This window comes from Echinops telfairi, unplaced genomic scaffold (genome assembly GCF_000313985.2).
Source record: "Echinops telfairi isolate 266 unplaced genomic scaffold, ASM31398v2 ScPeMD7_6273;HRSCAF=7185, whole genome shotgun sequence".
Taxonomy (NCBI): Eukaryota; Metazoa; Chordata; class Mammalia; order Afrosoricida; family Tenrecidae; genus Echinops; species Echinops telfairi.
Window position 1 is genome coordinate 2,619,369 of NW_022110173.1, and position 24,003 is coordinate 2,643,371.

The 24,003-nt window shown below is 53.4% G+C and overlaps 1 protein-coding gene across 1 annotated transcript in view; it reads left to right on the forward strand.

Moving 5' to 3' along the window:
• Positions 1–23,516, forward strand: part of WNT5B (Wnt family member 5B) — a 95,571-nt gene extending 72,055 nt beyond the window's left edge. The window contains exons 2-5 of the mRNA XM_045295952.1: positions 9,304–9,452; positions 11,015–11,262; positions 16,526–16,818; positions 22,085–23,516. Of these exons, the coding sequence (XP_045151887.1) occupies positions 9,373–9,452; positions 11,015–11,262; positions 16,526–16,818; positions 22,085–22,543 (1,080 nt within the window). The 5' untranslated portion in view covers positions 9,304–9,372 and the 3' untranslated portion in view covers positions 22,544–23,516. The remainder of the gene's footprint in view (positions 1–9,303; positions 9,453–11,014; positions 11,263–16,525; positions 16,819–22,084) is intronic.
• The last annotated feature ends 487 nt before the right edge of the window (positions 23,517–24,003 follow it).

Genomic DNA, 24,003 nt, shown 5'->3' on the forward strand with positions numbered 1-24,003 from the left:
CTCATCCTCAAGGCTTGGTGGGCCAGGATGTGCTCCACTCTTTCTTCCTCCCCTTTCATTTGCTCCCGTGTGCTCTGATCAGACATGTCCCTCTCCCCAAGTTGCAGCTTTAGTGCTGTCCTATGAAATAAATTCTTCTGGGGGGAAGGGAAGGTGTCCACGTAGTTGGGATTAGGGCCAGCCCCTCAGACTTCTCCACTGGTTCCCTACTCCATGCTGCCCCTTAGGCCAGTTTCACGGAGCTTATAGGGAAAGAAACAAAAACACAAACAAGCAGATGAGCACACAAATACTCCAAGTTATATGAAATGCTATGTGGGTAGCAAGGACTGAGGACCATGGAGGTGGGAGCCCTTCTGTGGACAGGCTGGTCAGAGAAAGGGTCTTTACGTGTGTTGCCCCCATGAAGGGTGGCCCTGTCAGTCAGGAGGGGGCGGGCAAAGGCGCAGAGGGGAGAAGCAGCGTGGAGACTGGGTAAGGACCGCCGAGCAGCTCGGGGTTTCTGAAGTCCAAAGTGAAAGACGGAAGAGGGCGGAAAGGGTCAGGTTCTGGAAGCCTCTGCAATGGGAGCTCTTCTTCGTCCCCCTTTAGGAGGCGGACGGCTTTTAAGGGCCTGAAACAGAAAAGTCGCATGGCCAAATCTGAGTTTGAAGAAGAGTTGCATTCTGAAATTTATCTTGGTGGTGAGCATACACCTCTTCTTAATGCGACCCAATGAACGAACCACACGATGTGTGGACTAGATGTGGACAAAACAAGAGAGTTGCTCACATGGTTTATATTATTCATTATGGTTACAAAGGTGTAAACAAACGATCAATGGAAAAGAATAAGTGTACCATCTCTGTATGTCCTCTCAGTTTTCTAGGGCTGCTCTCACAGAAATATCGAAAGTAGGCAGTTTTAACAAACACATACATTCTTACAGGCTGAGAGGCAACAAGTCTCAGAGAAAAGTGCTCTCTTTTTCAGCTCTGGGGGGCCTGGGGCGAGAGTCTGGCTCCTATCAACGCCTGTGGGTCTGGAGTCCTTGGAGAATGAGCCCTGGTGTCACTTTCCCCGGTCTAGGAGGTTCTGAGTGCAGGGACCCTGGGTGCCCCGCTCCCAGCTCTCTTTTCCTGCTGATACCAAGTTCGTCCTTTGCTTGCTTCTCGCTCCTTTGATCTCTTATAAGATACAAGGTGATATAGAAATTCGCTTTACAGCAGATCAGGGCTGTGATTTGCATCCCACCCTAATTCCCTTTCGACCGATGGATGGGCTGACCACATCCAATCCCATCATGGGGATGATGGTATCATTGCCCAGTTGCCAAGCTACTGAGAATCATGTCTTAGCCAAGCTGATGCATATACGTGGGAGACAGGACTCAACCCATGACACCATATACTAGAATATTAGTCAATCATGTCCTGATGCATGCTGCAACGTGAGTGAAATAAACCAGATACAACAGGATTGTTACGTGAAATATATAAAAAAGCTCAACGCTCAGAGCCATTGAGTCAATTCTGACTCCTGGCGCCCTTGGAGGACCGAGGAGAACGGCCTCTTGGGGTTTCCACAGCTGCGAATCTGTGGGAGCAGGAAGCTTCAGCTTTCTCCCAAGGAGCGGCTGGTGGGTTTGAACTACTGACCTTAACCTTTCAGTTAGCAGCTGACACACAGCCCACTACATCACCAGGTCTCCATGAGATATCTAGCATAGCAGATTCCTAGGGACAGAAAGTAGATCAGAGGTGACCGGAAGCAATGGGAGGGAGGATTAGGTAATGATTGCATTTGAGTACAGAGTTTCTCTTGGGATGATGAAACGTGTTGGAAATAAATAGTGATGGTGGCATAACATTATGGAGTTCAGTAATGCCAGTGCGATGAGTACTTAGAAATGGTTAAAATGGCAACAATAACAATAAAATGGCAACATCATCATAATAAAAGCTCTGTGGTAGCAATATTCATTGAGAGGTAATGCAGTTGAAAGCTATCAAAGTGAGCCTCTGGTTTAAGATCAACTTAAAACTTCTTTCCATTTTCTTCCAAACCTTACATGTCTTTACATACCACTCTGCACCCCCCCACCACGGCCAGGCGCCAGGATCACCCATAAGCCTCTCACACTAAACCAGAGCCCATCCTCCCAGACCCTTGGCTCAGCCGGCTTTTGTCTTTTCATCCCAACATAAACACCAGCTCTTGTAAACCATTCCAGTGCTTTGATTTCTCCAGCGTTAGCCCAGCCTCGCCTATTCTCAGCCCACAGTGTCACTTCGTTTGCAATAGGAGTTTGGCTCCCCACTCCTCCAACAGAGCGCTAAGGAGTGTTTTTGCATTCAATCCTAGTAACTTTGTAACTTTGCGACAGGCATGTTTTTGACAAGCATTGCTTTTTGCGCTACTTCCTGTGTTTCAGGATGTTGTGGTTATCTGGCAGGCTGACTGTTTGTAGCCTGAGGAGCAGGGTGATGCTGAAGAGAAACATTACGTCCCGTGATGGGGAGGAAGTACCGAGGGAGCAATGCATTTGTTCACCTGCGTAGAAAGGTCTGGCGTCCAAATCAAGATCTACCATCCAGTAGTTGTGTGAGCAAGTTATTTAAACCTCTTTGCAAAAACCTAGTTTCCTTGTATTGACAATATTCAAAGTGAGGGTCCTACTAAGATGTACTCCACAGGGTTTTCCAAGGAGCCCTGGTGGTGCTGCGGTTAAGTGCTCAGCCACAAACTGCAAGGTTAGTGGTACGGTCCCACACAGGCCCTCCTCAGCAGAAAAGATCTATTGGTATGCTCTGGTAAAGACTAAAAGTCAAGAGAGCCCGATGTGGGCAGTGAGACCTCGGCCCTGGGAGGTCAGAAGTCTACACCTACCAAACCAGTGCCACGTTGGACTGTGGTGACGATTAGGTGCGAGAAGCGTGCCGTGCACAGCGCATCCTTGGTGTCTCACAGATGTCAGCCTGTATTACTGGTCATCGACCAAGAGCCGTTTATCCTGCCTCCATAAAGTGAACAGGATCCTTGGTGGACTAGTGGCTACATGTTGGGCTGCTAACTGTAGTGTCAGCAGTTCGAGATCAACAGCCACTCCTAGGGAGAAAGATGAGGCATTCTGTCCCTGTACGGAGCCCCAGCCTCAGAAGCCCACAGGGGCAGTTCTATCCTGCCCCAAAGGGTCACGATGAGTCTGCACAGACCTCCATGGTTGGCGTATGGATTGAGTGGGAGACATAAAGTGTGGTACAAATGGTTAGCACCGTTAACCGAAAGGTTGTAGGTTTGAGTCCACTCAGAGGTGCCACCTTCTGGAAACTCAGCCCTGAGCGCCCTAGGGAGGACTGTTGTCCTTGGACACATGTGAGGTTAATATGTGTTGGAGCCACCCTGCCTGCCACTGGTTACATAAAATCATTCTAGGCACTAAAACAAACCAACCCACACCCACTGTCATCCAGTCAATTCCAACTCATAGCGACCCTATAGGACAGAGTAGAACTGCCCCCCACCCCACCCCCCACTAGGTTTCTCAAACTGTAACTCTTTATGGGAGTAGAAAGCCTCCTCTTTCTCCAGCAGAGTGAGTGGTTGGTGGTTTCAAACCACTCACCTTATAGTTAGCAACTCAACTGTGCCACGAGGGCTCCATATTGGGCACAATGGAGCAAAAAAAAAAAAAAGGTTTCCTTCAGGAGACTTTGATTGATCAGAATAGTAAGAAACTTTCCATAGAAACATGGCCCAAAGCAGCCTGTGTGGGATAGGGTGGTGCTGACTCTGCATATCTTCATAAACAGTAAGGAAATCCCCAGGAAACGGAGAGAATTTTAATGAGGTTGGATTGGTCAAGGACACACGCATGGAGGAAGTGAATCTTGTGTGGACTTGAAAGAAGTAAGATGTAAAAAGTAAGTAAGCTGTGGATACTGGTGTCCTTGAAACGTTATTGGAATTTGGCCTGGTTATGGGACAGCAAGGAGCCCTGGTGGTTATGTATTGGGTTGCTAAGTGCAAGGCCAGCCTTTCAAAACCATCTTCTTGGGAGAAAGCCTGGGAAACGCACAGAAGCAGTTCTACCGTGTCGTATAAGGTCGCTCGGAGCCGACATCATTCCACCGCAGTTAGTGTGGCTTTTGGTACAAGGACAGCCAGGTTTGTTGCAGTCGTAGGTGATTAGAAAAGAGATATAATATTGGGAGATTCAGGTTAGAATGATTAAAGAATTGGGAATCGATCACTGTTAAGTTTTCAAACAAAGGAATCTGATGCTTTAAAATTGGCCTTCTAGTGGAGAGACTTAGGTAGTAGCTATGGGATGTTGTGGCGGGTTAGGCTACCAGTAACTGCTCTGGTATTCAGATCAATGGCAGGGATGAGCAGTTAGTTGGAGACAGGGAACAAGACGTACATTTTAGGAGGTGTCTGTCAGTTCTCTGAGGGACCCACAGAGCCCTTCTCTGCTCTGGTGGCCATGGCCCCTCTCCCTGTGGAAATCAGTGACCCGCATGCAGGTCCTTCCAATAGCAATACAGGGGGGTAGGGAGGGGCTCACAAAAGGGAGGAGCAGTCCCTTTTCAAAGACTGCTAAAATGATTTTCTACCGTGTTATGCCAAGAATGTTAATAAAATTGCAAATGAAAAAAAAAAAAGAAAAGAAAAAAAAATTGCAAATGCATTTTAAAGTCACACATTCGATAGCCCCCCCTCCCCGTGGGGGGTCACGAAGTAAGAATTAGCCTGCGGCGACCTTGAAAAGACTCCCAACCCAGGTAGGTGTGAGGGTGGTTGGAGGGGAAAGGGCAGCCGTGGGATGATGCCCCCATTTCCTGTGCCTTACCCAGAGTCTGCAGGCTCCGGCTTCCAGACAGAAACATCCAGGTGTGGTTTCTATTAACAGTTAAGGATCTGAAGTCAGTCCCCTGCCCTGCGGGTTAGCGTACTCATTCTTTGGGGGCCCCTCTGTGAAGTGTGTGTGGAAAGAACAGAGAGGCTGTCCCCTTTTAGGACAGAGTCGCTTGAGAGCTTCTTAACTCTGGGCTGGATCCCTTCAGGGGATGAAAACTGGGGGCGGGATAGGGGGTGAATCCAACCAGAAAAAGGGCAAGAACTTGGACTTTCTCTTTTCTTCTTTGCCCCTAGAGAACCTTGGGTGGCACAAAGGGTTGATGTGCTTGCCCGCTAAAAGGTAGGAGGTTCACGGTCATGAAAAGAGGTCTTGTGGCCATCTGTGGTAGTTACATAATCTGGTGTCATTTTGAGGATTGAGAGTGTTGGGGTGGAGTCTAGCCTGTCGATTGGGATGTAGCCAATGTGGCCACTGTGTGGGCATGGCCTTCTCCTGAGGATTCTGGGAACTCCTGTATTTCCTCCTTGGAGGCTGCAGAAACTCGCTCTACGATTGACACTCTATTGACAAGACACATGGAACTACGCTAGAGCCTCACAGCTGGAAAAGCCATTTGGAGACCCCTGCCAGCGCTGAGATGCTTACAGCACCACTGAATCCACAAGACTTCCCACCCACTGCCCTGTGATCTTCCTGCATTCGGCATCATTGCCTGTGTTTGGTGAAGCTGAAGAGGAATTTATAGATTGGTATCGGACATAGGGGCTAATATTGGACGTAGGGATTTGATCTGGACTGGGCTGGGACGTTTTCTCAATATTCAACTGCTCATGTCTATAAAGCTCTTTCTTCTACACAGGGGTGTCTCTATGAATTTGTTTCTCTAGTCAACCCGGACGAACGCTCCATCTACTTATGAAAAATAAAATGAAACAAAAACAGCCCTCGCAAGCCCCCTGGGGCAGCGCTCCCCTGGCACACTCAAAATCGGAACCAACTTGGGTACAACGGGGCACTGCATTCTCAGGACAGAGAGGTGACACCAGCCTACCACATGGTGGTTTGGAGAGAACTCAATGCCATCGAGTCGATGTTGACTCGTAGTGACCCTGGAGGGCAGGGTAGGACTGCCCCTGTGGGTTTCCAAGACTGTAATGGTTTACTGGGGGTAGAAAGCCCATCTTCCTCCCTCTGAGCTGCTGGCGGTTTCAAACTGCCAACCTTTCCATTAGCAGCCCACCACCTAACTGCTGCCACGCTAGACGGTCAGAGAATGACCTTCCCTGAGGACCTTACAGTATATCAGCCATCATTCCTTTTTTCTGCCTCATTTAATGACCTTCCCTGAGGACCTTACAGTATGTCAGCCATCATTCCTTTTTTCTGCCTCATTTCTCCTCATCGTATTCGAAAGACCCAACATAGTTCTACCATCCAGGGTGGTGCTTGGCTGGGAACCCACCCGCCGCTCTGCCATGGAGACCCTTTATATGTAAATACACAGTACATGTAGCCTTGGAACCCCTAGGGGGCAGTTCTGCTGCTCTCTGGACACAGGCTGGGTTTTGGTTTTAGCATAGATTTGCTCGTTGTCGTATCCCCGGATTTTAGAAAAGAGCCTGGCCCAGACTGGGCACTGGATGCATGCGTGATGCGTGAGTTTGCGGGGTGACGGAATGCAAGCGAGAGGATGCCTGAGCCGCTCGCTCGCTTTGGCTCTCTGAGACCGCCTTGGTGGAGGATTTTGTGTCTTTACCCTCGCCCCAACAATCTCCCCCACCCCCTAGTTCCCATTACTAGTAAAGGCTAGAAGGCCGTGTTCTCTCCTCCTTCAGCACAGTCTTGGAGAGACAGTCGTGCGCGGATGAAATCTGTAGCTATTGGAAGGACAGCAGTAGGAATCGCCCACGGAGGGTTGACGAGATCCTTTTATACAGAGAAGAGTCCCCGCTGGTTGTTGGTTGAATCCTGCTCACTAGTCCCTCACCAGTGGGGGCTTTCAAGGAGTCTTGCTCATCAAAACCCAACAGGGCTTCCCTTCCTGCCCAGTCCGGTGGGTGGTTTCCACACTGCTCACACTAATGAGACTGATCCCTAACATTGACCTCTCTGACTACCTTTCTCCCAGCTGCTGTGTCCCCTGCGCACCCCGGTGTGGGGGAAGCCAAGACGGAGAGAGGGCCACCAGCTGCCTGGCATCAGGCTCTGTCCCCACTCACAGGGAGGACTCATGTCTGTCTGCCAGGTAGCGGTGGGAGGGCCTTGGGGAAGAGGGTGAGTGGCCTGTGGCATTCCATTCCAGGTGCCACCCAGCTGGAATCAGAGAAAGAAGCCACTGCCTCTTTTTGCTTCTCTGGTGTCGTTAGTAAGACTTTAATGGGCTGAGGCTTTGGTGGGTACTGACAGCAGTTGCTGGGAGGGGGTCCCTTTCATCTCTGTTTGTGTTTAGAAGGCGGGATTAGCAGCTGGGCCGGGTTTGAGTTTGGCTTCAGCAGCCTGCCAGCCTGTCACTGGGGAGTCAAAGCTGCAGGCACCCTTAGGGAGCCACCTGCTCCTGAACTTGACTCAGAAACGGCGCCCCCACCCCTGTGGCCTCAGGTGGACCTAGGACTTGCTGGAGCAGAAAGATGTACCTGGGCCCGCTGAAGGGCTGTGACAGACGAGACGTGGGTGGGTGTGAGGGCAGCAGCTAGCAGTTAAGAAATGTCACCAATTGGAGAGAGACCTGGGCTATCCAGCCCAGTGAGGCTATATGGTGTCCGCATGAGGCAGGGCGGTGGGGATAGGATGGGGTGGGTGGGTCTGGAATAGGGGTGGGCAGGGTGGGGAAGCAGGACGGAGGAGACCTGAAAGGAGCGGGTAGCTCAGGACCCTAGGAAGACCTGGTAGCGGGGTTGAGGCTGTTTGGACAAGGAAGCTCTTTGAAGCTTTTCTCTCATCCTCGCGACTGGGACCTGGTCCCCTCCCCTCCATAAAGCCATTAGCTTCTGGTGCCAGCCCTATCTCTGCTCCATCTCTCTCCTCTCGGTTCCAGTCTGCGCATTCACACACCTCCTGCCCCGAGGGATGGGGGAGGATTTATGGTGGGTAGAGGGTCGAGGGGGAGGAGGCGTCCTTTAGGGGAGGGGAGGTCGCTGGGAGAGTCGGTTGAGCTGGCTCTGCATGACAAAGGCGAAGAAGCAAGTTTCTTTCTTTGATCTGCACCCTGCGGGGCGCCACACACCTGCCTGTTGGTGCCCCCCCCCCCCCAATCTAGCTGAGGCCGGAGGAGGAAAACCAAAAAGGGGCCAGGCTGTGTCCCGGCTTCCTCCGATCCTGTTCGGGCCACCTTGCTTGCTTGGTGGCCCCAGGACAAACATAATTCCCAGGCTTATGACCCAAAGCACCTGCCGCCCCCTCCGGGAGCGCCTGGAGGAGGCCCAGAGCGGCGGGACCGGAGTGGTGAGCTGGGGGTGGGTGGGGGCCGTTCGGCACGAGCAGGTGGGTGGGTGGGTGTGTACGCGCGTCGGGGAGTGTTCGTGTGTCCAGTCTGAGGTGTTAAGGGGCCATGGGAAGAAGCCTCCTTGGGGGCATGGGGGTCACGCCCTACGTGGGCGTTCAGGGAAAAATGAGGTGGGGGTGGGGGTGAGTGGAGGGGGCGTGTGTTGATAGACGCCTCTGCTGTGAGCGTGGATTTCCGGCAGATATATGTTAAGGGCCCAAGGCAAACTTGTTTCTCGAGAGCGCAGGCGTTCATTACACAAAGTGCAAGGCCGCGAACGCGTGACTGTGGGAAGGAAGGCCGCGCCGGTGTGCTGTCAGGGCTGGGGTTGCTGCTTCTGGAAGATGGGCGCACACGCGGAGCCCGCCGGGCCCCTGTGCACCGCTCCTCCATGCGCCGCGGGCCTGGTTTAGCAGAGCCGGGGTGGGGGTAGGATGGGGGGTACAAGGTTGGGATTTGGAAACCTTGGTGAGGGTGAGGAGAGAGTGGATTGGGAGGACAGACCCCTGATAGGTGTAGCTAAACCCAACTCCCTCTTGATTTTTTTTTTCTCCCGACCGTGGAGAGCCAGATGCCAGAGAAATGCATCCCTGGGCCAGGGGGCGGACAGGATGGCCCTCCTCATTTCAGGGTTTTCTGGGTGAGGGGCTGCCAGGCAGGGATCCAAACAGCTCCAGTTTCTTTCTAAAGTCCTTGTGCAACAACTCTGCCCTTTTGTCTTGGGCTCCTCGAGTTGTTTACTTGGAATTAGGTTCTGTGGAGAGTGACCACAGTTTTGGATAAGAGGCACAGCAATTCCATGGTAGGAAGATAAGCAGTAAGAGATAGAGGTGGGATTCCATTGAGGGTATCAGACCTTGGCTCCAGGTCTACCCCAGAGCTCGTTCTTTGAACTTCCCCCTACCCCACCCTGCTCGCCTGGTCTGCCCCTATCTGTCAGTATTCCCAAATGGATTCTCCCTTCCTTTTCTGCCTTCTCCAGGGAGTCCCCTCTTGGAAGCTGTCGGTCCCCGGGGTCTTCCCAGGACGCTGCCGAGGGGTGAGGCCGACCATGCCTGGCCTGCAGCTGCTCTTCACGGCCGCTCTGCTCTCCAGCTGGGCTCAGCTTCTGGCCGAAGCCAGCTCCTGGTGGTGAGTTCTACTTCTCCAACCCAAGGCCGCCCTGTTCTGGTACCGGAGATGTGGAGAAAGGTCACCTTCCCTTGTGAACATTCCCTTATTTCTTGGGGTAGTAGAGGACTCTTCATTATTCCAGGAAAGCACAGAGCTCTTTGTCTCTCACAAGCTCCTGGGGGCAAAGGGTAAAGGACATCTAAGGTTATCCAGGATAAAGGACCCGGAACTTGGGTCTTTTTGCTCTGATCCTGCTCCCCGCAGCCCCATGGGTTTTTAGAAATAGCTTTTTCATTGCTATCGGATCAATAAGAATATTGATATCCTTTTCCCCCCTTGTTTCAAAAGATTGTTGTTTTCTTTTTAAAAATCATTTTTATTTGGGGGCTCTTACAGCTCTTATCACAATCCATCCATCTAGCCAGTGTGTCAAACACATTTGTACATAGGTTGCCATCATCCTTTTCAAACCATATTCTTTCTACTTGAACCCTTGGTATCAGCTCCTCATTTTGATATCCCCCACCCCCACCCCTGCCCCAGGGCAGGGAGAGCGGGGAGCCTGTTCTAAGAGCCTGAAGACCAGATCGCAGGGGCAGGTGTGGCATTCTTTCAGGCTCTTAAGACTTCTCGTCACTGTGGAGGCGCCCTGGAAATGGCAGCCCACCATCAGCTAGTTTGCATGGTCTGTGCCCACACACGTTTACTCAGACGGCACAGCTCCCACCCTCTCATTTAACTTCAGACTTTCTGGTCTCTGGTGGCCGAGGAGCAAAAGGGAGCTCCCCAGAAGCAGATCAAGAGTGGAGATGTGTCGTGTGAGACACGGAAGTGCAAACACGCAGCTTATGTTCGGATACATGTACTCTGGACTCCATTGTCAAGGCTGAACAGGGTTTCTATGTAAAGGAGTTGATTGCTTTTTATAACACATCCTGCATTTTGGGTGAAACCGAAGGAGCCCCGGAGGTGTAATGGTTATGCATGGGCCTGCTAACTGCAAGGGCAGCAGTTCAAAACCATCAGCCAGCTCTGCCAAAGAAAGATGGCATTCTACTCCTGTAAAGAGTTAGTCTTAGAAACTCACAGGCGAAAGAGGTTCTGCCCTGCCCTGTAGGGTCTCGCTGAGTCACAATGGACCCGATAGCAGTGAGCTTTGGAGTTTTGGGTGAGACAAAACAGAGTACTCCTACTTGAATACATCACGTGTCTTTTGCCCTCTGCCTCAAATGAACAGCCCATCCTCCCTGGCTGCCACCCACTTGTCCCCACGCTTCAAGACCCGGTTCAGATTCTGGCCATCTCTTTGTAAAAGTGGGCCTTTGCTCCCCAGCTACAAAGCTCTTTCCCCGCCTGCCTGCCACGGACCCAGACACTCCTGCCTGCTTTAAGCTCGTGGCATCTCACAAGGCCTGTGTGTTCATGTCTCAATTTCCCTACAGCACTCTTGGACGGCAGGTATTGCCTCACGAATGGTCCTTGCCAAGTTTTGGGTGCAGGTGGCTTGAGGGACCTTGTGCGGCCCGCAGGGCTCAGCTCACCTCTTGGTTCTTTCTCCCTCTCTGGAACCACTGTTGCAGGTCGCTAGCCATGAATCCAGTGCAGAGACCCGAGATGTTCATCATCGGAGCTCAGCCTGTGTGTAGTCAGCTTCCGGGACTATCCCCAGGCCAGAGAAAGCTGTGCCAATTGTACCAGGAGCACATGGCCTACATCGGGGAGGGGGCCAAGACGGGGATCAAGGAGTGCCAGTACCAGTTCCGGCAAAGGCGGTGGAACTGCAGCACCGTGGACAACACGTCTGTCTTTGGGAGAGTCATGCAGATAGGTAAGGAGCTACCCACACATGGCTGGGCCGAAGGAACGGTACTGGCCCGGCCAGCGGGCAAGGAAGCTCTGTCAGGTCTGGCAGCACTGTGCAATTGAAGGGGCATCCAAGAGCATGTGCTCGTGATAGCTTGGAAGCAGTGGGCAAGGAGAGAGAGACACGTGCATTCACATAAGACAAAGAGCTGTCTTCGCTGCTAATGTATTAGCCATGCCAGGCAGGTGTTCCTGAGCTTCCTCTAGCCCTCCATGTGAAACCGAGCTTCGCCCTGGGTCGGGCTGCCTGTGACTCACTCTGCGAGGGGGTCGAACATCTGAGTCGAGTTAGTGGCTCAGGAAACCCGCCGCCCACCACCTCTGCCCTTTGTCTCTCAGCACAACAAGGGCCTTCTTTTAGGGCCTTGGCTCCAGGGCCGAAAATCCCAGCCCTGAATGTCTGTAGGCTTTTTTGCCTCTTTCACTTGGACTCTTGGGAGAGAGCTGAAACTCCCTGGCCGAATTGATGATAGCTGTCATTAACCCGACCCAGACCCAGTCCCGGCCTTTTCATTTGAAAGGGGCTGTGTGGAAAGTGGGGGCAGGGGACAGACTAACTACAGAAGAGAGATGAGAGGGCCCTGGCTCTTTCTGGATGCCTGCCCTGCCCGCTCTGCTCCCACAGCTGCTGGGGGGTGCCTAGGCCACCCTCTTCCTCTGCTGGAGGTGTGATCTGGGGGTTAATTGTTTTAGGTCCTTTTGAAATGCAGTCCTTCCCTCCCTGGCAAGAAATTGAGAAATCCGGCCCTATTCTAATGGGTCTGAGCCAAGGGGCCATAAAAGGAAGGTGTTCACAGCCTGTGGCCTGCCTGGCTCACATTCTCTGGGGACAGATTTCCCTCAAAAGACAACATTCAGGAGCCACCGGAAGCTGGGGCTGCTCCCAAAGACTTGATTTCAAGCTCAGAATAGGGTTCTGTGTGCCTTTGTATGTCGGACTCTTGGAAGCTCTCCCCACCCCTACTCGCTATCATTTTACTCCAGATGTCTTTCCTCTACCCACTCCCCGCCCCCCAATATAGAGCTATAAGGATGGGAGGGACAGTAGGCATGCATTTGAACGCTGCTGCTTTTCAGTATCCGCTAAAACGATGTTAAAGCACGTGCTCATCTTTGACACCCTTGTTGGTCTGCTTTCCCAAAGAGTGGGCATGGGAATTAAGTGAGATTGTTAACTGATCAAGTGTTCTTAAATCCACGTGGTATTTATCCCTTGGCCTGGGTGAAAGTCGTAGCCTTCCTCCCCTGCCCTGCTTAGGTGTAGAGACAGAGAACAGTCTCCAGTTAATTCCAGGGACCGCCGTGACACACATGGGAACATCACGCAGACCTCTAAGAAGCCGTGGCCGTGCTGGGGGTTACGTGTTGGGCTGCCAAGCACCGAGTTCGTGGTTTGAACCTGACAGCGCTGCTTAGGAGAGTTAGACAGCCAAATCCTGTAGAGATTTGCAGCCTCAGACACCCTAGGGAGCAAGAGCCCTTTGTCTAACACTATTCTGTTCTATGCCGTTCCACTACAAGTCAGAACTGGCCCGATGGCAGGGGCTTGGTTTGGTTAATATACGCCTGCAAGTCCCTAGGTGTGGTACAGATGGTTAAATATGTTCAGGTGCCAACTGAACAGTTGGAGGTTGAGTCTGCCCAGAAGCTCCTTGGAAGAAAGGCCTGGCATTCCACTTCTGAAAGAACTCGCCAATTAAAACCTGCCAGAGCACAGCTCTCTTCTGATACGGTCTGGAGATGCCGTGAGCCAAAGCCTACTGGGTGACAGTTGGTTTTCACTGTACAGCTGACATTGAACCTTTTCATGCCTTATGCTCTTTGAGAAAAGCCCCCAGAGCAAGACTTCCCCTTGGGAAATAAAGAGGTTGGCCCAAGTAGAAACTTCCTTGGGAAACTCAGCTTTGTAAGTGCAGTGACTTGTGGAAACCAACCATATGTCTCTGTATCCTATTCGATGATGACATGGGACCCATATCTTTGCCTTATTTTTATGACCCCTGTTTTTATTAACTCCCCTGCAGGCTTATGCTACCAGGGAAGCTGCCCTTCACCCCTTCCCCTGGGCCCAGAGTAGCTCCTGGTGAGTCTTCTCAACTGCTCCCTTGCATATGACTCCCCAAAGATTCCTTTTCTCCTCGATGCAGCTGCAAAAGCCAGCCACCAGAGGGTAGCAGAGCGGCGGCCTTGGCACTTCCGGGAACCTCTGCCCTGGGGAGCATGGAGGCCCCAGCCTGGAATTGTGTCGAGTCTAGAATAGAGAGGGCATGATACTGGTGGGCTGTCTCCTTGTAGGGTGGGGGTTGGGGGGTAGTGACTCAAGAGGATTCTCTCTAGTGGCTCCGTGGTGGCTGGTGCATTAGCCTTTATCCTTAAGGTGCTTGGAATTTCAACCCTGAATGGTTTCCCATGTAGATAACACTTGTATCCATTCAAATGCCCCTGATTACCTCTAGCTCCAGCACCTTTATTATACTAATGAATACAAAGGTAGTTTTTACTAATACCCTGGGTTTACACAGCCAGGCAGCATTATCCCTTCTGCTCCCCCCATCCAAAAGAGTTAGAGAAGGTGGCAGCATGAGACAGCTGACACATCTGGGGACAGATCGGGGTCCTGGGCCCCCTGGCTGAGCTGGAACTGCCAGAGCACATCGTGGGTGGTGTACATGTCCGGTGTTTAGCTGCAGGCACATTATCTCACCAGGAGTGCTGAGCACCCGGGGCTGGTTCTGAGAGCGATGATTCAGCACGGAGAAGCATGTTTGTTAGGGAATGGCAGCCGGAATCAGCATATGTAGCTCGGGAGAGCAAAGCTGAGAAGGCGTCATCGTTGTTTTCAAACACTGAAGGGCTGTCAGTTGGTAAAGGGTGGAGAGAGTGGATTTCCCCACTCTCTGTGGTGGGGAGACATAGTTCAGCTTACTGTAAGAAAGCCATTGTGGCGATTAGAGTCACTCAAAGAGACGAAGCTGGGCTGGATTGCTGGGGAACCATCGCCAGCTTCTCTGAGGAATGTGTGTAGATGGAATGCAGATCTGGAGGCTGCCTGCAGAGGCGTCTCCCTGCTCCTGTCTGGCTGGCGGCTACATTTTAGGAAGACTTCCCCGGAGTCACTCTTGGCCTTCCTACTACTCTGGGTACTCATTCCCATGGTCTGCTTCTCCCCCAGACCACTCCCTAGTCTCCGGCACTCTTGCCGTCAGCCCTGGTGACTGAATCATGTCGGGGTTTTCTTGGGCTACTTCTGTCCTGCAGCTGACCAGAAGCCAGTTAACGGAAGAAACGGATTCACCCCAGGTGCGCTCTGGTCGCAAACTTCACTGTGTCCCACCTAGATACGCAAGAAAGAGGCCAAAGTGGGAGGTCACTCTAGACCAGTGGTTCTCAACCTTCCTAATGCTGCAACCCTTTAATACAGTTCCTTGTTGTGGTGACTCTCCCAAAATAAAATTACTTTGGAAGCTATTTAATTACTGCAATTTTGCTCCTGTTATGAATTGGGCGACCCCTGTGAAAACCACCTAGACCTATTGGTGGATTATAGAGGGCTTACCTTGCCACCTGTGGGATGTCAACTTCTGATCACAAGGCACAGGAAGGGAGGGAGGAAATGGAGCCCGGAAGTCGCCACCACCCGGTTCAGTCTCTCAGATCCGGGCTGACTCTGGGTGTTCTGCTTTCCATATGGGAGTCCTTAGGAGAGTTAGTTACTCCAACAACCGTTGTTGAGCTGCACCCCCTGTCCCATACAGCCCAGCCTTGCTCAGTGTAGTTATGTGGTTCTGGTTACAGGCACAAGCGTTGGCGACCATCCCGCCGTGGGATCTAAAACATTTTCCCACCCTAAAAGGAAACCTTATCCCCTTAGCAGCCGCCCTCCATCCCTCCCTTGCCCAGGACCCGGCAGCCTCTCGTCTCCTTGCTGTCTCTGGATTTGCCTCTTCTGGACACTTCATTGAGTGGGACCCCACCCCAGTGGCCTTTCCGATCTGGCTGCTCCCGTTTAGCGAACTATTTTCTAGGTTCGTCCACGCCGTGTAGCACTTATCAGCACACTGTTCCTTTTCACGGCCAAGTCCTGCCCCGCCACGCGGCACACCACGTTGCAGTCACCCATTCGTTCATGAGTGGATGGGCGTGTTGGTGACTTCTGCCCCGGGGCTGAGTATGGATAATGCTGTAGTGAACATGGCGTGGGAGTTGTGGAGGTGTGTTTTCGTTGCTACTGGGTAGAGTTGTGGGTGCACTGGCCACGTGGTGTTTAACTTTTTTGAGGAACCGCCAGACGGCTGCATAAAAGCGGCTGCGTGATTTTGCATCCCCGCCCGAAACGCAGCGCGCAAGGGGTCTCAAAAAGCAGCGACTCGTCAGCGTCCGCCCGTCTCTTGATCACAGACATCCGAGTGGGTGTGACGGAGTCTCTTCTTATGGTTGTGATTTGCAGGAACCCGATGGCTCAGGAATATTCTTTTTTTTTTTAACACATTTTTTTTAGTAGAACGTATGTCCTGCAAGCTTCTAAGCAAATTCGCCGCATCAACTAAGAGGACTGGAGTTGTGATGTTGCTGCTGGGGAAATCACCCGGCTGTTTACCAGGCTGAATGTCTGACACTGCCCATGCGATTGGTGTGACTCCTCAGTGCTCCCAAGTCAGGGGCCGTGTGGACCCTCGGGCAGAGGGGACAGCTCGGGTCCCCGGGCATTGGGCTTCTGGTTTCCCTTCTGCTGCCGGGCTCTGCCTCTGTCTAGCTAGATAATGGCCCCCAATAAAAGGGACAAACGTGTGGCTCGTAGAGTGGTGAAAATCCCGTCTGGGAGGAAGACGATTTTGCTTAGGAGACAGCGTCTGATCGGTCAGTCCCTTAGGTGTGGAGTCAGTCTGGTTCTGTGGGTCCCACGTGCTCCCCAAATTCTTTCCCCTCCGTTTGGGCCTGACTCCGAGGGAATCACTGGTTGGAGAACCCTCTCGGGAATGGATCTCGGTGTAGGCCAGGGCTGGGGAGACTCATTTTAGTCCGGTCGTCTCCCAGGGCAGAGATGAGGCCAGTCGACAGGAGTGACCCACCAACTAAGGCCAGCTTGCTAGAGAGAGCCGTGGCTCCCATGAGCCCGGTGGACATGGGAGGAAGGCACTACGGTGCTGGCGCCCGCCCGGCAGAGGCCGAGGGGTGAGGGCCGGGAGCAGAGTCGAGCCCCTTCCTGACGTCCCTCGTTTCTCCTGCAGGTAGCCGAGAGACTGCCTTCACCTACGCCGTGAGTGCCGCGGGGGTGGTCAATGCCATCAGCCGGGCTTGCCGCGAGGGTGAGCTTTCTACGTGTGGCTGCAGCCGGACTGCTCGGCCCAAGGACCTTCCTCGGGACTGGCTGTGGGGTGGCTGTGGGGACAATGTGGAGTACGGCTACCGCTTTGCTAAGGAGTTTGTGGATGCCCGGGAGCGGGAGAAGAACTTTGCCAAGGGGTCAGAGGAGCAGGGACGAGTGCTCATGAACCTGCAGAACAACGAGGCCGGCCGGAGGGTAAGATGACCTCTCACCCCTGACCTCCAGCCACGCGGGCGTGGGGGGCCGGGGAGGAACCGGCGGGCGCTTCTTGCCTCTAATTCCTGACCTAGATGCCCACCTGTCGAGCTAATCCAGCCCATTTCCTGATGGACACGGGTGATGGCGCATGCGTTCACCTTACTTCTCTCGCTCAGAGTCTGCACGGATCCTCTGTCCCCACGGGCCTTAGAAGCGATGCTTGGGTTGGCATTCTAGACACGCGGAGCCATTCTTGCCTGGGCCTCCCCCGCTGTGTAGTTTGAACAAATAAGCCGACTGGGGGGCTAGGCTGTTAAACCTTGTCCAGGGTTTACGATTTGTTAAAGACGCAGGTAGAAACCAGAGCTGACTTTTAAGAGCTGCTATCTATTGTAGGTATCCAGGACCCCGGCCAAAAAGCCCATCCGAGCCCTAATGATAAACACACGTGTGGGTCAGGCATTTTTAGCATCAGCGCACGTACCGACGTACGGATGTAGGGGACTCCCATCTTCCAAAAGGCTCAGGCTTACATCTGACCCGCCTCGTGGCTCTCCTTCTGAGCCTCGATTTCAGTAGAAACGGAAACGAGAGATTTTTCTGAGGTGCGTTTGGTTGGCTATAGGAGCAGATGCAGACGCGGGGAGTCCCTGCGTGGTGTCAGCAGTTACGCCAAAGGGTGGAGGTTGAACCCCCCCAGAGGCCCCTCCGAAGAAAGGCTTGGTGACCTGCTTCTGAGAAAGTCAGCTGGGGAGCGCTGTGGAGTTGGTCTGAGTGGAAGTTGACTGGGCAGCCGGTAGCTCTTGCTGTCCCGCTGCAGGGCGTAGGGCATCCACTCTGCCTGGCAGAGAGGGCCTCTTCTCTGCCTACCTCTTACTCAGAGTGACCCCTCCTCTGGGCTCGGGCTCCGGCCTCTCCTGGCTTTGCTACTGCTTCGCAGTCGGCTTCTGCTGCTGGAAACCGGCCGTGGCGGGGCTGCTGGCAGCTCAGGGATGGAGGGCCGGTGGGTGCATCCAGATCCCCTCTTCGGAAGTGCTGAGGGCCAAGTGCTGGATGGTGGGATCCTCCCAGGGCCAGGGACAGCGACCTCCCCAGAGACAGCACAGAGTTGGCTCTGTGCTATGCCGGCCACCCTGGGCCAGGCCAGGTGTCATACATAGGAGGCTGGAGAATGAAGAAGCCAGGAGAACTACGGATACTTTTGTGTATACAGTTCAGTGACGTGAACCAGATGTATCACGTCGTGCGTTCATCACCGGCCTCTGTCTCCAGATGTTCCCATCATCCTTCCTCAGAGAATCGTAGTTTCTTCATAAGAAGTCAGCTCAGAAGGTTCATGTTGGTTCTCGGCGGCTCAGCGACAGGATACAGCTATGTTTCCATTACCGGTGAAGAATATATTTCTGTACATTGGAACAAGACTTCATGTGCTGTAGGGACATATCAAACCAAAGCTACCAGAGAGCTTCAGATCTTTCTATATTGGCTTGGTAGCACACGGGGCAGGAGACTTGGTGGTACGTTGGTTAAGCGCACACCGTTAACCAGAGGTTCTTAGTTCAAACCCCACAGCGACTCCACATAAGAGAGAGGTGGCAGTTTGCTCCATAAAAGATGGTTGCCCTAGAGACCCTCAGAGGCATTCATTCGGAGTTGTACTGTGCGTTACTTGGATCGCTCTGCGTCGGACTTAGTGGGGATGTCCGGAGTTCTAGTCAGCTCTGATCTGTGGCTGCTATGATGTAAGGCAGGGCCGAGAGACTGCACCCATCTCAGATGACCTTCAGCTCTGGGGCTCCTGGGTCCCAGGGCTCCATCCCCATCTGACAGTCCATTAGCCCCGAGTCTTTGGGACAGAGTCTGATGATGTCTAATCTGAAGGAGTAGAGTAGGAGATTAGTAAAGGGACGAAGAGCCTCACTTTATCTCCGGAATGCCCAAATTCCACCCACTTCTTAAGATCCCAGTTCAGATACTACAGAGAACATTCCCATATTGCCTTCTGGTAAGAGGTCACATTCACCGGAGGCTGCTTGGTTGCCTATGTCTGCTCCGAGCTCTCCTTGTGGAATTGTGGCAGATGGTGACTGGGCATCTATTCACCCTCTTGTGGGCCCTTTGGAGAGAAGGAGACAACAATCTCCCATCTCAGTGACAGTCTTGACCCCACTTCTGCTGGCTCCTCGGTTTATTGCCCTTAATTGTTTGTTTGTTTGTCCTGGGCCCTTATCTCAGCAGCTCCTTCCCTTCCATCTGCTCTGTGTCTCTCTTACACACCTTTCCTGTCTTCCTCTGTCTGCCACCCTGCCTTCTTGGGGTGGGGGTGGGGGTGGGGGCTTCCTCCGGTCTCCACACCTCTTCCCTTTGTCTCTCCCTTTGCCTCTCTGCTCCAGGTTGGGACTTCCTTTGGTCTCTTTAAAAAATTTTTTTTCTCTCCAAGGAACAGGCCTTGGCCATCAGTCACCAAAAGTGTCTGTCCCCCACCTCCTCACACTACCTGGAACGTCCCCCTGGAGGGACGGAATGGGCGCAGGGATGGGACACCCCCTTGTAGTTGACGACCAGCATCTTGATCATAGACTGTTCTCTTGCTTTTCAGAGTCTCTAGCAAAGTCCGTGGTAAATCCTGGTGGCCAGACTCGGGGTGGGGGTGGGCTGGTATTGTTGGGTTACTCGAGGGTCCTTAAGCATTTTCCAAATAAAAGCGCCCTCATCTTCCAGACATTCCTGCGTATTACCAAGCTCAGCCACTCAGTCTCACCATTAGACAGGAATGGAAGAGGAACTGGTGGGGAGGGGGGGGGCTTCTCTGTGAGGTGGGGGGATATAGAGCATTTTATGGCTTTTTCTGTTAGTTGCAAGGACAAACCTTTGTGATTCTCTTTCTACAAGAGGATCTCTCTCTCTCTCTCTCTCTTTCTCTCTCTCTCTCACACACACACACACACACACACCATATTATCAGTAGTAAAAGATTCAGGAAGAAAATATAAGTAGCCTGCTTACACTATGTCTCTGTGAGAGGGATGGTGGAAGGTAGGTGCCCAGCAAGGGCCCTGGAAGGCTCTCTCAGGAATTGGCTGGAAGGCTCTCTCAGGAACTGGCTTCCATGGATCCTTGCTTTGGCCCCTCCCCCAGCCTCCCTAAATGCTCACTCCCCCTGGAGATGCTTATCCTGTCCGCTTAGTCACTCAGTGGCCTGCCGACCCAGGGACACTGCTTTAGACTGTTAGTGCTTGCTCCTTTCAGCAGGGCCAGATGCTGGTCATCCCTGCCTAAACCAAGGACCGTTTCCAGAGGAATGTCAGGCCTCGCAGAGCAGACCCAGACCCCAGGGGATTTGTGGCAGAAGGATAATTGCAGGCTGGGCTTTGAAGTGCCTGTTGGAATGGGGTGTCAGTTCCTTTATGCTGGTGCCTGGAGCTTCCAGGCTAAGTGCTGGTGCCGTTAACCTTGGGGAGGGGCCTTCCTTTCTTTAGGGGACCCTTAGCCATCTGAAAGCTCTGTGATTGGACAGCTGCACAGGTAGTCATTCAGACGCCCTCCTGGGTGGTCCTGGCCAGGTAATTGAACATCCCCCCCTGGGGTCTTTCATTTCCCTGTCATAGTATAGCAAGGATGATTTCATACCAGAAAAAGAAAATGAAAAGAGAGATTGGGAAGAGTGTTGACAGTAGTCATTGGAGCTGGTGGTGACACTAGTTCTGGCTCCTGCCGTGGTCTCTGCAGAGAGCTGGAGAAAGACTGGTCTTGAAAGGAACGCTCAGAGAACCCCCTGAAAGGCGAGGCCTGACTCGGTGGGCCCACAATAGCTGTGGCCTCAGGATGGGCTCTGCGGCGGGCTTGCATGTTTCTCTGCCATCTGCGTGGCCCTGTCAGCGACCACAGGTGGGGTCACACAATGCCTCAGGATGTTTTCACTGCAAAGCATTTTATTTTGTAAGCAGCTTTCACCTACTTCTGAAATTCGCATGCCAGATAACCCAAGTTCAGGTCCGCTCCAGGTGGTTGGGGTTGAGGACCACCTCTGTAGACACTGTTTCCCTTCCATTCCATGGGGGCTCACCCTTCTTTTCCACCTGCGCACCTCACTTGGGCACCAGGGGGTGGAGGACAGAGGACTTGCTCACACATATGGTGTGTGTGTGTGTGTGGGGGGGTGTTGTTGGGTGCCCGGTCCTCACACGGCTCCTCTGTCTGAGCCGTGGTCAGACTGACGCTGTCCATCCATCTGCTTGAGGCCCTTCCTCTTCCTCTCTGCCCTCGACTCTACCAAGCATGATGTCCTTCTCCAGGGACTGGTCTCCCCTGACATGTCCAAGGCACGGGCGGCCACGTCTCGTCACCCTGCCTCTGAGGAGCCCTCTGGCTGTACTTCTTCCAAGACCAATCGGGTTGACCTTTTAGCCGTCCACGGGAATTTCGGTATTCTTCTCCAGCACCCCAGTTCAGATGCATCGGTTTTTCTATGGTCTCCTTTGTTCAGCGTCCAACTTTCACGTGCATGTGCACAAGGAGGCCCTGAAAATGCCGTGGCCTGGGTCAGGCGTGCCTGAGTCCCTCAGGGGGACACCCCGGCTTTTCAGCTCTCTACGTAAAGAGATCTCGTGCAGCAGATTAACCCAAGGCGACGACTCGTCCGTGGCCTCTGCTTCCATGAGAACTGACTATGGATTCAGGATTAACTGTATAGAGTAGGTGGCCAAAGGGTAACAGAAAAAGGGACCGTTTGATTCTTGGGGTGATTTGGCCAGGTTTGTGAGGATTGCTGTGTGTTAAGGGGCCTTGCCAGCGGCTTCTTTGTAGCCCTGCAATCCAGTCCAATGCCCTCTTCTGATTTGTGCCCCATCTTAGGTAATTTACACCTGGGCACCATGTCCCTGGCTTGGCTTTCCTTTGTTTGCTTGAGAATTTGATAAAGATGCAAGTTCTCACCTTCTCCACCTCCCCCCCCCCCCAAATGACTCCTAGGTAGCGACTTGTACTAGGTGTTAAGAAGACAGGCATAAAGTAGAAATAGACGTGTCCCCCTTGCTGCTCTGGTACCTCCCCCTCCCCCCACAGGTGGTGCTCGCCCCTCCTGTTGGAGCAACTTGAGGATTCCGGGGAAATTTTTGTATATTTGGGAAAAAAAGAAAAACACCGTCTCCTCCACCCCCCACCCTGATCGGCCCCCTCTGCCCTTGGTTCATGGCTACGCTGCTCATGCGGTCCGCGGGGGACTCTCCCTCTGACCCCGTCTCTCTCCCCTCTCAACCCCCAGGCAGTGTATAAGATGGCAGACGTAGCCTGCAAGTGCCACGGCGTTTCGGGGTCCTGCAGCCTCAAGACCTGCTGGCTCCAGCTGGCCGAGTTCCGCAAGGTGGGGGACCAGCTGAAGGAGAAGTACGACAGCGCCGCCGCCATGCGCATCACCCGCAAGGGCAAGCTGGAGCTGGTCAACAGCCGCTTCAACCAGCCGACGGCGGAGGACCTGGTCTACGTGGACCCCAGCCCGGACTACTGCGTGCGCAACGAGACGACGGGCTCCCTGGGCACCCAGGGCCGCCTGTGCAGCAAGGCCTCGGAGGGCATGGACGGCTGCGAGCTCATGTGCTGCGGCCGCGGCTACGACCAGTTCAAGAGCGTCCAGGTGGAGCGCTGCCACTGCAAGTTCCACTGGTGCTGCTACGTCAAGTGCAAGAAGTGCACGGAGGTGGTCGACCAGTACGTCTGCAAATAGCCGCCGGGGCGGCCCCACACAGAGTCTATATTATATAAATCTATATAAATCTATTTTATATTTGTATAAAGGAATAGATTGGGCTGGGGGTAATAATTAAAAGAAGTGAACGGAAAGGAAAAGCTTATTTAAAGAGATGCTGGAGATGTTTGAGGACCGGGGGTTCGGCCGGTCCTCGAGTCTCAAGGGGATGGGGGGAGCGGGTGGGAGGGGGGCTGCCTCCTCCCCCACCCTCCCCGGTGGAGACACTCAGGTTGGAGGGCCTTGGAGAGGTTTGCCGTCTACACGCGTTGCCCCAGGAGAGAGGTGGGGCTTAAATGGAGGAGTCATTCATTGGTGGGTGTGTGACTGCCCTGAGACCCCCGAGGCCCCGTGGAAGGAGGGAGGCAGGAACTCAGCCTGAACCTGCAGGTCTTCAGGTTCTGGTGCCGGATGATACCGACAGGTTCAGGAAGAGGCCTGCTGCTTTCTCACCCGGCCGCTTCCACACAAGTTTGCAGAATCCACAGTGCCGGGAAGGGCTCCTTGCTCAAAATGAGTGGTCTCCGGCTGTCTTCCACCAGGCGACCACACACCTGAGGAGGCGGGGCCCTCGTCTCCCACACACCTGAGGAGGAGGGGCCCTCGTCTTCCACGCCTCCCTACTCCTGCCACCAGGTCCCTGCACCAAATGGCAAGGGGGTCCTCCGACCTGATGGTTTGAGGAAGGACGTGGACCTAACTGGTTGTGCCTGGGCTGCAAAAAAGCCCAGGTGCCTCGCTGAACGGAGGGACATTACGCTGTCCTCTCACCCGGGGAGAGGACACTTGCGATACTGCTGCTGTCACCTCCCTCATCGAGGGAGGCCTCGAGGACGGACCACCTGGAGATGTCGCAGGGCCTGGCCCGGCGGCGGCGGCTGACCTGGCTCAGTCTCCTCGTCACGGCCCCAGATGTAGTTTCCCCACGGCATTAAACACCCTTTCCTGCGTCCTTGCGGCTGCTCCTTATTTGGACGCTGGCTCCCCTGTCGCGAGCCTCCTTTTGGCCTCTGTCGGACCCCGAGAGCTCTGCGTGCCTCGCGGTGCCGGTCACACAGAATAAGGTTGCCCGGACTTTCTCCGGCTCCAGTCTGCTGATTGGAGAGAGGACCAGGAGAATCCTGTGGGAATAAAGTAAGATCATGCAGGAAAGGCCCACCCCCAGGCTGGGCACAGCATTTAGCAGTAATACACAGGCGGTGTAATGAGTCAGCACCCACTCAACTATTCACCGAAAGGTTCGGAGTTCAAACCCAGCCAGAGGAGCCTCGGAGGGGGGAGATGTCTGCTTCTGCGAGGTCATTTGTCTTAAAAGCCTTTACATGTAAGGAGCTGTCCGGCCAGCACAGGGGCGTTGGGGTCCGATTGATAGCAACTTAGTAAACAGCCTTACTGGGAGGAGCCACCCGTCACAATACCACCCAAGAGAGTTCCTTTCC